Raw genomic sequence first — 13599 nt, 5'->3', positions numbered from 1 at the left:
AAGCGTTAAATAAAAAAAATGAATAAAAGCCCATTATAATCACCCGTAATGCTCTTAATGTGAACGGTAAGCGGGAACGCGATCCTTCCGGTCAAACTACGATCGCTATTTTATTAATCCTCGTACCTAATTGTACACAGAAGGTCTGATAACGCAGGAATGACATTATGGACATTACGAGCGACCGTACATGCATCAACAAAGCTAAACCGGGATAAGCTAATAACATAAATTAGCATATGAAATGAGGGTGAACTCACCCGTTGCATGCGTGGCCTACCGCTCCAACTATGGACTACATTAGCTCCTAAATGGTAACATACTACAGTACTGACACAAACAAAGGCAAAATAGAACACAGGCCAAAACTCACTTGTCATTCACGCACACATAACATCTCCCTGGAATCAGTGCACCTAGGGTTGCCAACTCCCTGAAAAATAAATAAGGGACACCTCGTGGTCCGGGCAACCCAGTTGTTTTCACCCTTCCCAGTGTGGTGAATTTTGTAGCTCTTTTTTGTGTGTATGAAATTATTTCTTTAACCATTTGACTTGAATTTGATTTAAGTAGATGCATATTCTTTGTGATATAAACACATGGGAAACAAATGAACATTAAGCCATTTATTTTTAGCTCAAAATGACAACATTAACACAATAAAACAGGTCTCTTACTTAAACAGAAGCCTGTCATGCTTAACTTTTGAGAATATAAGTAAATCTTTCTTTAAAAGAACTCTGTCCTTTATATAACTTAAAATTATATAAATTAATAGAAAACAATAGAACGAAAAACATTCTTGTAACAGTGCATATAGTGCTTTTAGTACAATTGGCTTCAGTTGAGGCATTATTTCAGCTTTTCTAATGCTAATCAGCTTCTACCGTTTGTAAACCCGCTTGTTCCCATGATTACGCATCATAACTCATCAAATAAATTATATTACCACACTTCTGGCCACATAGCGCTGATATTCACTGCACATGCCCATATTAACCTTAACCAGAGGGTTTAAAAAAACAAACCAGTGTTTACATACCATATCTGCTTCTGCCGTGGCCTGGTGGACGAAAAATTGGTTAAGGGTTCCCCGAGCTTTCATTCCCCTCATGTTCTTCATGTGCCCACCATTAGAAGCATGCCTATGGAAAAAGTGCACCGGCACACAGTGCAGTGCGCTTTATAGGTGTTATCGTGCACTTTTCCAGCCAGGTGTTTTCCTTTTCCCATTACTTCCTGTACTTTTGCAGCCTTTTTTTCTTTCTCTGAGGGGAAAAAACATTGCTGGTCTAATGCTGGGCTTACACTGTGCGATTTTTGGCCCATTTTGAGCCGATTTTTGAGTCGTGCGACCGATTTGGTGATCGGCCCGATTTTGGCCTTCATCGTGCATCGTGTTATATACGTGGGGTAACGAGAAGCGATTAACACCTCACGACCAGGTCCCGATCATCAATCGCTCGTGAGGGTGTCACCGCAGCCGCTCACACTGCTCACGCGCAAACACGTAAATGTCGGTGAAAAAGACGGAGCAGCACGGCTGTGCAGCGTGTGATCTGGACACAAGCGATGGAGGCACAACTTGTAGAACTTTGGAAAGCTCATTCGAGCCTTTTCGATGTGGCCTCACAAAATTATCACGACCACAACAACCGTGAAAATAGTTCGATTTACACTGCTACTCAATCACAGCTGCCTGATCAATGTTTTTCATTAGCAATTTAGCAAAGTTGATGGTGGTGGTGTGTCTGTGTGAGTGACTCAGACTCATAATAAGTCAGAGCTTTATTTAAAAAAAAAATAATTGTGTTTTCAAAATTGGAGTTCAAGTTATTTTTACTTCCACTAGTGTTAACATACTACACAGGTCATGAACAAGATTTTTATTTTTTTAATTTTCATTGTAAGTGGACTAAAGCAGTTAATTAAAAGTAGTCTAACATAAATGTAAATGCTGTAATTTTATTATTTTAATAAACATGTTACTTGGATGGATTCGATGCTGGCGTGACCACAGTGCACACGTCTGATGTTGCTCACAGTGGTCCAAGGGATCGCTCAGGGAGTTTGTGTGTTTGCTCAGACACATGAAAAATTAGAGGGAACATTGGTTATAACCTTCATTTTATGGAGGCACAGGGTGAGCACTCAGGTTGCATCAGAGCATCAGGCCATATAGTGTGAGACCCTGCATCGTGACCTATGAACTTATAACCCGAGCCAACCCATGCGAGCCAATCGTGCAGTTTGAAAATCGCACAGTGTTTGCCCAGCTTCAGGTGTACTGTCGTCCGAGACTTGCACCGCAGTGTCGGCGTTTGTTTCCCTGTTGGCCATGCTTTTTGTTGTGGTCATCTGTTGTCTTCCGGTATTTTCTCCGTAAGCGACCTTTCCTCAACCAATGAGATGAGCGGTAATCTGAATTGTCATACTCGAATTGTCATAAGTGTGCTGTCAGCTCATTGGTCACAAAGCAGGAGAGGGGCTGGGAATTATGTTTTCAAACAAAGCGTTAATTCCATTAAAAGTTATAGACTACTTTTGATTCTCACTGTATTACGGGATAAAGTGCGTCCCTTATTAGCTCAATACGGGACGTGTACTTTTGTTTCTAAATACGGGACGATTCCGTTTTTTAAGGGATGGTTGGCAACCCTAAGTGCACTCCCTCCGGACCAACACTGCTCATCCAACATTAAACTGCTCACCTTACTAACCGGATGATGTCACTAGACGGTGGGCTGGCCCAAACTGACAGAAGACTGAATATTAAATGAACTGCAAATAAACTTATAAACACCAATAAAACTATTCTATGAACTTTGGGGCCTTTTATACAGTGTCTAACAGTATGTGTATGAGAGCCATGTAATGTCCATGTGTACATGCTGACTGTGCTGCTCTGACCCTCCTCCTCCTTTCAGGGTGGAGCCTGCTGGAGTACAATGGTTGAGACCAGGTCTGAGGAAGTGTAAGTGTGTTTTTATTGTGATTCATGTAAACAAAGCAGCACACATTCAACCATCTTTATCATTCTGATGTCAGGAGTCATCATCAAAGTGTCAATCAATGAACAGATGATGGATCAATAACTGCAGCTGGATTGTGTTTGTTCTCTCCATCAGATTCCTGTCAACTCACAATCGACACAAACACAGTACACACACACCTCAAACTGTCTGACAACAACAGGAAGGTGACACGTGTGGAGGAGGTTCAGTCATATCCTGATCATCCAGACAGATTTGATGTTTGTGAACAGCTGCTGTGTAGAAATGGTCTGACTGGTCGCTGTTACTGGGAGGTCGAGTGGAAAGAAACAGTTGAGATATCAGTGAGTTACAGAAGAATCAGAAGGAAAGGAGTCAGTAAGGACTGCGCATTTGGATGGAACGATCATTCCTGGAGTCTTATCTGCTCTGAGGATGGTCCTCTTTATATCTGTCACAATAACAGCCACACATCCATCTCCTCCTCCTCCTCCTCTGTCTCTAACAGAGCAGCAGTGTATGTGGACTGTCCTGCTGGCACTCTGTCCTTCTACAGAGTCTCCTCTGACACTCTGATCCACCTCCACACTTTCAACACCACATTCACTGAAACTCTCTATCCTGGATTTTGGCTCTGGTCTCCTGGTGCCTCAGTGTCCCTGTGCTGAGTGGGGTGTAAAGAGTGTCTCCTGTTAGAGAAACACTCTGACTGTTGAACAGATAGTTCAGTCTGTACAATTCTGTCTCTTTCACTCACAAACACGTTTCCAGATTCATGGATTCAATCAGTTGATGTTTGAAACTCTTCTAAATGATTCCTTGTGAACTTCTTCCTCTTCAGTCCTTTAAAGATGGAAGCTCCCATTATTCCAGGATCCACATGTTGTTTAATGTCTTTTTCCACTCAAAACTTCACAGTGAATCTCAGTATGTTGTGTTTCTCTGAAGCTCAGTTCACAACCAGCTCCTCTGCATTTTCAACAAGTCTGAGCTCATTAAAATGAATCTAAATGTTTGATTTCTCTTTCTTAATGGGATGTTTTCAAACTCTCCACATGCTCTTACTGTTTCACTCATTGTTGGAAGCTCAACATTTGAAAATGAAAGCAGGTTTATATGTTTCACGCTTACTGACTGAGATCTTTAGTGGGGGGTCGACATCAATGTTCCCTCTAATTTTTCATGTGTCTGAGCGAACACCCAAACTATTATTGATATATGATATTAAAAGAAAAGTCAGTTTAAGGTAGATGGTGGGTATATTATTTTAATTTCTTACATGTTAAATATGTAATCAGAACTGACTTGCACCACCTTAAAATCTAATCTGTAATAGGAAATTATGTCATAAGCAAACAAGAAGGTAGTCAGTAAATTGAGGAGAAAGGTTGTACTCAGCTAGTTAAATCCAGCTTTGTCCGGATACATCCATTGCCTTTGGTGGCTTTGTGGGTATGTATGTATATACAGAGTTGTTTTATTTTTTATGCTCATGTATGGATCATTCTTGTTGAAGTAAGGTAATTTTCTCTAAGTATAATGATAAAAAAAAAAACAATCTCCTACAATTTATACTAGCAATCGATCACTGAGTTAGTTAAAGGGCAATCGGAAAAACAAAATAGAGGTGCAAGCAATTAATTACAGCAAGAGTTGTTTAAAATCATAATTTAATATTTATATGTGTGTTAGAAATGGAAGAAATTCACATAAATATTGTAGGAATATATGTTGACTTGTATTAAAAAAGTGGTTATTTTATTTTCATCATTTTATCTGTACATATGCCTTGAACTGTATGTTGCAGTTTCAGCTTTCCCTTTGTCAATAAACCTTTGAACCAGGAACTGTGTCATTAGAGTCTTAATGTGGGGAAGGAGTTTAGCTGACTGACAAATCATAGCAGAGGATGTACAGAATCCAAATGTTATATTTCTCTTTTTTTTTTACATTTTTTAAGCCAACCTCTCCAAATGTGCTCACTTGCTTTTGAAATAGGAAAGGAAGAAAGCTCTCAAAATGAGTATATTTTCACATTAAGAGAACATTTGCATGGTTTTTGCTTTTATTTTCTGTCTAACCCTCTTAAAACAGTGTGGATGCTCCATGGCTGAAAAAGACACTAACATCTCCTTGAATTCGTCACTGATGGTGATTTGTGGCCCTCTGCTAGTGAGAAGATATACTGCATGATGTCATTTTCATGAACACAGATGACATGAAGTGTTTTTAAATCTGCTTTTTCTAATTTTTCAGGATCCTGCTCCAGGAAACAGCTTGAAAAATCTCTGAGTTTTCAATAAAATCTGTTGTTCTGCATTGGAGAAAAGAGTCACTTGAATCAGTTTAACCACTCTATCATCATCATACTCAGAATCAAGTTTGATATCAAATATATTATTTTGATCTTGAAGGCAATCTGTTTGTCTTGGTGCTTTTCTAATAGTGAGGACAGGATAGTGAGGATACTTTGTTTCATGTGTAAATGATTCATTCAATTCATTCATTCAAATTCATGTGTAAATCAGCAGCTAAGTATTCAAATGAAGTCAAAGTAGCGAGGTCCATCATTTTACACACAGGTTGGTTTGAGTGAAGAACTCCAATGCCTCCACTTTTCTGATGGTGTCTCACAGCTTGGAAAGAACCTATGTTTGGGGGTCAGGTTTAATTTCTAACTGGGACACCATCCTCTGTGAGCCAGGTTTACACAAGAAACATTCAATCTGATTCATTTTCACTCATTAGATCATTAATAATAAACAAAAGGTCTTATTTTCGTGGGAGTTGACATTTAATAATCAAATGTGAGTTTGGACACAGTATCTGAGCAGGAATACATTTACAGAGCTGTAAATCAGACTAGACACACGTCTGGAGAGCTGCTGAGCTCTGGGTCTCTATATTTACAGGCACAGCAGGAGACAGACAGCGCACTTTCTTTTTTATTGATGTATCTTAGATATAGAACCATACCAAGAAGTATTAGGACCACATTAAGAAAACAAATATTATTGATCATTTTGAGAATAAAGTGGAAATGTGGAGATTACAGTTGTTGTTTCAGGACAAATTGCCACGGTTGCTGTTCCCTCTGAGTTGGAGAAATCCTACTTCAGAATTGGTTTTAGTTGCAAGGAAATTATTTTTCTTTCAGCTCATAAACACAGTGTGGTTATCAGTATAAGGACGTTGAAAAGATGATGTAGAAAAAAAACAAAAAACAAACATGGAAGAGTTGGGCGGATTTGTAGAAAATGAAATGGCTGGTCATGGACAGCTGGAAGGTTATCGATGGTTCTGTCCTCGTGCAATAAAGAGGATGGATGTTGTATCACTAGACAGCTGATCAGTTTGTTTCCCTAACTCATCTACATAAGGCATTTTGTAAAGGGTAGAGCAGCTGTGGCATTTTGACTGTAATCTGCACATTTCCACTTTCATCTCCAAATTTGCCCAAGATTTACGATTGAACTTTTCAGATGGGAGGTCAAAACACCGAAATCAGCATCTGGAGAAACAATAGAGCAATGTGGGCCAAATAAAATTGCTTCTGTTTTATGATCATTAAATCATAAAATGGATAATTTAAAAAGTTATTTGCCATCCACCGTTTAACGTCACTGTCAAGCAAGCAAAGATTGACAGGCACAGGTATCCAGGTGTTTAAAGGGTATGACTTTATCCATGACAGTGCCATATTTGAAATTTCCACCCAGTGGTGTTAGCGGGAAATCAGAAGATCGTGATCAACTCTGTCAAATGCAGCTGTCATGTCCAATAAGACAAGCACAGCATATTTACCACGATCAGTTACAACAAGAATGTCATTCATAACTTTGACAAGAGCTGTCTCCGTACTGTGAAAGGGCTTAAAACCAGATTTAAAAAGACCTCACACAGTTGTGACTCAATCAGGTATTTCATCAGCTGGGTATGTACAATCCCCTCCAGGATCTTACTTGGGAAGGGAAGCTTAGAGATAGGTCTAAAATGTGAGACGGAACTTGAAAAAAATAGCATGCATTGGTAATGTGGACCCGTATGAAATACGGCAGTGGAGTAGAAACCCTGAAGACCTATCGCCATTGTACTACCCTGATACCTTCTCGTACCTTGTCTGTGGAGTCAGCACATACACGGCGAATCATTTTCGGAATTATAAATCCCTGGAGGCGCACATCTAATTCACAAATGGTTGGGTACAAGATTTGGCCATTTTTAAGCCTCCACGTTGGGAGTACGTTGACCATATGACCAAGATACAGCCAAAGGTTGCACATAACATTGACTTCTCCTCAGCAGCTGCCCCAAAATTTGCTCCAGAGGAAAACGTAAACACATCGTCTGCAGTGAAAAGGAGAAAAAGGAGCCGTCCGCACAAAAGGCAAATGCTACTCTGGAGGAGTTGTCACCGATAAGCTACTCCATAAACAGAACATAGTTCTGCTGCATCACACATTAGGCTTTTTGTTCTGATTTTCTATGACCTCAGCACATTGAAAATAAAACTAAAAGCCTATAAAGAGCAATATGAATTTCTTTAGAACTTACCGGAATGAAAATGTCGGGAGCACACCAACAAAAAATGATGGCAGAGAACTCGATATCAGCTCGTCTCACCGCTGCTATCCAAGCCTGACGTCTTCGTTTGGTACTAGTGATGTGTCATTCGCAAATGAAACGGCTCTTAGAGCCGACTCTTTGAAGTGAACGATGCGAGCCGTGGGGGGTTTTTTTCTTTCTCTCACTCTCTCTCTCGCACTTATTCCCGCTTCACTCCGCACGCGAGCCTTGTGCTTTGCGCTGGGAAGAGGGGGGAGGGGCGGTAGTTACACTCAGTAGCACAGGAACAGAGCGGGAGGGAGAGAGAAAGAGAGCCAGGGACAACAACATCACATTAGAAAGGTATAGTAATCATCCACAACTATTTTTAGTTGCAGATGATAAAGGATTCAGAAAGTTTATTCATGCAGGTCCATATGGCAGAGAATATGCATCTTTTTGTTTTCATATTTTAATTTATATTTAATTGAAAAAGCTGAAAATTTAAATAGTTAAAAGTTGAAATGTAAATAGTTGATTTTTGTTTTATATGATGTATTAATTAAATTTTATGTGGAGTGAATAAATAAAAGTATATTTATGGTGGCCCCTAGAGACAAAACACAACTTCAAAACATGTACAAACTCCAAAACACATAAAAGCTCCAAAACACGTATAAACCCTGAAGCACGTAAAAACTCAGAAGCACGTACAAACTCAGAAGCACGTACGAACTCCAAAACATGTACAAAAGACAACAGAAGTGCTCCAGGATGCTAGGGCGCAGTGTTGAGCTTTTGTTACCTAGTGGCTACACAAGCCAGCAAGTACCAACGACCGAATTTGGTGTGTGGTAATAACAGGTAAATGAACATTTTTTTAAATTATTTGAATATATGTGAGTGCTTGTGTATAAATACACAAACAATACACACATGCTTTCAATTGTGTAATTTAAGTGATCTAGTAGCTCTGTTTTGGAAGTTCAGTTAACGCTAGAAATGTGTTTTGTCTCTAGGGGCCACCGAATATATTTATATATAAACATATATAAATAAAAACCTTGTTTTCATCAGTAATTCTTTTTGTGCATAATTGTATATTATTGTTAATAATAAATTAATTAAAGCAACAAAACAACCTGAAGAGCCGGTTGGGAGCCGAAAGAGCCGGCTGTTTTTGGTGAGCCGAGCCGAAAGAGCCGGTTCTCCAAAAAGAGCCGGAAATCCCATTACCAATGTTCCCTCTAATTTTTCATGTGTCTGAGCGAACACACAAATTCCCTGAGCGATCTCGTGGACTGGACCACTGTGAGCAACATCAGACGTGTGCACTGTGGTCATGCCAGCGTCGAATCCATCCAAATTACATGGTTTATTAAAATAATCAAATTACAGCATTTACATTTATGTTAGACTACTTTTAATTAACTGCTTTAGCCCACTTACAATGAAAATTAAAAAAATAAAAATCTTGTTCATGACCTGTGTAGGATGTTAACACTATTGGAAGTAAAAATAACTTGAACTCCAATTTTGAAAACACAACTTTCTTTTCTTTTTTTAAAAAAAAATAAAAGTCTGACTTGTATAATGAGTCTGTGGTCTGGGAGAGAGTCCTGTAACTCTCTGTCTGCAAAATACAGTATAAAATGACCAATGCTGGGCAATTAATTATATAGTTACTTCTTCAAAAACAAAGTTTTTTGGAGCTTTTAGCCTAAAAATGCAGCCAAGGCGTTTTTTCAAGGAAACATTTCAAACTATTTACAGAACAATCAGCTGTTCTGCATCAAATCTGATGCCACACAAATTATTTGTGCCACTCCAAAAAAAATAATTTCTGTCCACTATGAGATGAAGGAGAACAACAGCCTGATACCTGCAGGCCTGACAGCAGCAGATGTATCACTTCTGTAACACCTGTAACATTCAGCAGTCGCCTCATTGTTCTGACACACACAACAAAACTATTGACTACACTACACACTAACTACACAAGGTTTGCGCTAAACGTTGCAAATCTCTCACATCCCCAAACATCGCCGTCACTCCTAAAACTTCCTCCCGTTTCTTAACAACTAAATGCCATGTTGTGATTGGTCGACATGGTACATTTTTCGACCAATGGGAAAGGGTGGGGGGTGTTTTGGTTTCATCTTTGCTCACAGGCGGGAAGTGCTTTCGAGCGTTTTCCTTATAAAACTCAAGTTTTTACCGTTTCTTCCCGCAGTAAATATAAACAGCGACAGTATTCAGAAGAAAACCAAACATTGCATATTTTTATCATAACTCTGGTTTTACGTGGCCGATCAACACAATTTAAAAACTGGTATAAAGTCCACACTTTTCCCGTCAATTGTTCTGTCCGTCCTGCTCACATCTCCAATGGTTATACACGTTGTCATTAACGTGGCTTCACCCCACATCAGCCGCTTTGCTAGCTAAAACACCGGTGTCGGCACATAAGAGCACTGTCATAGCCTGTCAGCGACTTTGATTAGCTGCGCATATACGTGAATGTGAATCGCGTGATTGGCTGGACTATGGGATAAGGTGGCATCGTTTTGATCCCATACAGGAGCAGCCAGTCACTTACTGACTAACACTGCAAAACAGAATTGTTAAAGTTTTAATTTTAATATCAATTCAGGTTAGATTTTTTTTTGTGCGCAACGCAGATTTTCTGTGCGCAGAGACTGTGCCAGCAGTGCGCAATTGCGCAGGCGCGCAGCTTAGAGGGAACATTGCCTGTAACGTTATTATGACGGACACGTTTTATGAGTTTACTTGACTTTAAGTGACTTACAGGTTTCTTTGAAAAATACTTTCTTATATCCAGGTTCTTCCTTTGTGCTGCCATTTTCTCCTCCTTGCAGGTCCTGGCAGCGCAGGCTTGCCGCTGCTAAAACTAAACAGGGCTCCCTGAAAAGCACAGCCAATCACATTGGCCATATTTGTCACATGACGTAGGACTCCAGTAGAGAACGTAATTTAACTCCTTCTGCACCGCTGGGTGAATGAGACGTTGACAGATCGTTTTTTTCTTTCTATCGGGTTTGTTTTTCTTTACTCGATGAAATCAAATTATTGGTGGGGACAATTCAATAATTGCTGGATATTGGTGGGGACATGTCCCTTCCGTCCATGCCAAATCTACGCCCTTGGACCCACGCCCACTTTCACACCTTGGCTCATGTGATTAGGTAGAGGATCATCGGGGGTCCTTTGTCCCTCTTTGGGGGGAAACTGCCACTGCGTTTAAATCTGGGACTCTCCACCATTGACCCTTAGAACTGAAGAAGCTTCTCGGATGAGAGGTGAAACGTCTTCAAGCAACTCAAAGAAGTCCAGATGCTTTTCTTTCCAAGCTCCTTAGACTACAGTATGAGGTCATTGAAAATTTGTCCAGATTTATGTTCTTCACAGAAAATAAGCCAAAGCCAATGAATTTCAGGTTGAAAAAATAATTAATTGTTTAATTTTTCTTTTGAAAAACACTGAAAACGGGTCTCACAGACCCGAACACCATACAAGGGTTAAAAGAGAGTTTTTCCTCCCACTGTTGCAAGAGTGGTTGGTGAAAGAGGGAATGTTTCTCCACGAAACACATTGAGGTAAATGTTGTTGGGGCTCCTCCTGTGCTGATGTTGCTCTGTGTAATGTAGGAGGTCGGGAGCAGACCTGTGGAGCTGTGGGGACGACGACCTTCTGAGACGGAGCGTCTGCCTCTGCTGTGAGTCTCCTTCATGTTTCTCCACATGTATTATCTGTGTTTCCACCACTGGAGGGCGCTGTGGATTATTGATGTGTGGGAACAGTAACCAATCACTGCAGTCTGAATGCTTCTCTTTGGTCATGTGACCATTTGATCTCTGATCAGTGTGTTCTTCAGTGGCTGTGTCCCAATTAAGAGACCGTAAGCTGTAAGTACGCATTTTGAGTGCAATTACATCACCGCCACGCGACGACGGCTGTCCCAATTTGAAGTGTACTTCAAATGCGTACTCCAAATGCGTTTTCCCCAAATTTTCCCCAAATATCAAACGTGGTCTGGTGCACACTTCGTGGTCCCATATATCCCACAATTCATTATTACACATATATATTACATATTATTACAATTATTATTATTATTACAATTCATAGCGCGGCGGTGGGTGTGGATAATTTTGCCGCAAAATATGGCAGACGGCAAAAGCAGAGCGGCCGAAAAATGAACTATCAAAAGTAAGTACTGAATATCATGTCACTTATTTATGTGTGAATGTTTAATACTGAAGAACATTAAAACATTACTGTTGGCCACATGTTGGCAAAGTTATGTGACATTAGTGATGTTTGTACTTTCAGCGTCAGCTTGGTTTTAAAGCCTTTAATATACGCCGTTCAATAGTCGACCCTAATCCTGTCACGATCAGGGGAAACACGCGAATTAAACACAGTAATTCGGCGTGCCCGTGTGGCGTGCTGGCTAGACCCAAACGGGGAGAAGGCTAGTGATGGGTTGGGACAGGCACGCAGTTACTCTAGTAATGATCGGTGCATGAAGCACGGCTTCGGAACCGACGTTACAAACAGAGAGTGAACGGAGCCGGGATGAGAAGATGAGTCAAGAGAGAAAACACTCACAGTTGCTGAAGCAGGCGGAGACTGACTGACGCAAGGATTCGGAGCTCCTGACATGATCTTATGGGTGGCTGTAGCTCAGATGGCAGAGCAGGTCAGCCACTAATCAGAAGGTCAGTGGTTTGATCCCAGGCTGCCTCCTGGCTGCATGCCAAATATCCTTGGGCAAGATACTAACCCCATGTTTGCCTACTGGTGGTGGTCAGAGGGCCCGGTGGCGCCTGTGTCCGGTAGCCTCGCCTCTGTCAGTGCGCTCCAGGGCAGCTGTGGCTACAATGTAGCTGCCATCACCAGTGTGTGAATGAATGGGTGAATGACTGAATGTAGTGTAAAGCGCTTTAGGGTCCTTAAGGACTAGAAAAGCGCTATACAAATGCAGGCCATTTACATGAAGAGAATGATGTCTGAGTGGAGAACAGGTGGGTGGTGTCTATCTTTTAACCCCGACCCCGTGATCAGCTGGTCACTACCTGACAATCCTACAGAGATGTGATGATTTTATGGATAATTAAAGTCAGTCATTGTCAATGGAAAATTGTATTTAGTAGTCAGTATAATCTTTTATTGATATAAGTTTGCATATGGTAGAATACCGCATGTAATCACTTGTGTTTAGAAGTATATAGTTGGTGGCATATCAGTCTTATTAGGTAATGTTCAAATAATGTTATCATTCCAGTGTTTTCAGTGTGGGAGAAAGTACTCAGGGCCTTCAAGTTACACACTATGAAAGGCAGCAACAAGTTTAATATTCAGAAACCTTAAGTATGTATCAGCAGCAGAATGGAGCTAAAAATAAATGTTTGTTTCAGTTCTATGAAGCTTTGAGTATTTTGGATTAGTAGCACTGCTGTGTTTGTTGCATCATATCGCTGTAATTGTTTATATGCTTTATATATTCTGAGGTAAGTTGATCTATAGTGTTACATCATATTCTATAAGGATGTTATGTGTTTGTAGACTTTCTGCCCAGTTTGACCCATTTAGCAGAAGTCAGACTGTTTAAGGCTCTGATATCTATTCTGTATGACTTAAAGCAGTTATGACATGGTCTGATTTTCTCACCCAATAAAGGAATATTTAATATATCAGTCTACTCTTCATTCTATCAGACACAGTTATCACAGCTCGTACATTTGCTTTTTACACACATATATAAGCATTGAGCCAAATTTAGTAATGCCAACTTACTGGAGGAACAACATTTGTCTCTTATATATAATATATCTATATATACACTGTCAAAGATACTTGAGTGTCTTTGAGTGAAGATTTAAGGTGATAGGACTTATAAATAGCTGCAACTTGAATCTTTACTGAAGCTCAGTGTTTGACACAGAGTTCACTCACATGTGCTGTACCAGTGTACCTGCACATGTGATGTGACAATAGAAGTGATTTGATTTGAGAGTTCAAACTCACTGCTGTAATA

The 13599-nt window shown here is 40.2% G+C and overlaps 1 protein-coding gene across 2 annotated transcripts in view; it reads left to right on the top strand.

The window, feature by feature from the left end:
- The window catches only part of LOC146521164 (protein NLRC3-like), a 482659-nt gene extending 477816 nt beyond the window's left edge, over positions 1-4843 (top strand). Inside the window, exons 7-8 of one of the 2 annotated variants that reach the window (XM_085154290.1) lie at positions 2928-2974; positions 3129-4843. In XM_085154290.1, coding sequence (XP_085010416.1) covers positions 2928-2974; positions 3129-3661 — 580 coding nt within the window. In that variant the 3' untranslated portion in view covers positions 3662-4843. The remainder of the gene's footprint in view (positions 1-2927; positions 2975-3128) is intronic. The other variant, XM_085154291.1, reaches the window with a different exon arrangement.
- The last annotated feature ends 8756 nt before the right edge of the window (positions 4844-13599 follow it).

Source organism: Neolamprologus multifasciatus, chromosome 3 (genome assembly GCF_963576455.1).
Source record: "Neolamprologus multifasciatus chromosome 3, fNeoMul1.2, whole genome shotgun sequence".
Lineage (NCBI taxonomy): Eukaryota > Metazoa > Chordata > Actinopteri > Cichliformes > Cichlidae > Neolamprologus > Neolamprologus multifasciatus.
This window is presented reverse-complemented; position numbering and strand designations above follow the sequence as displayed.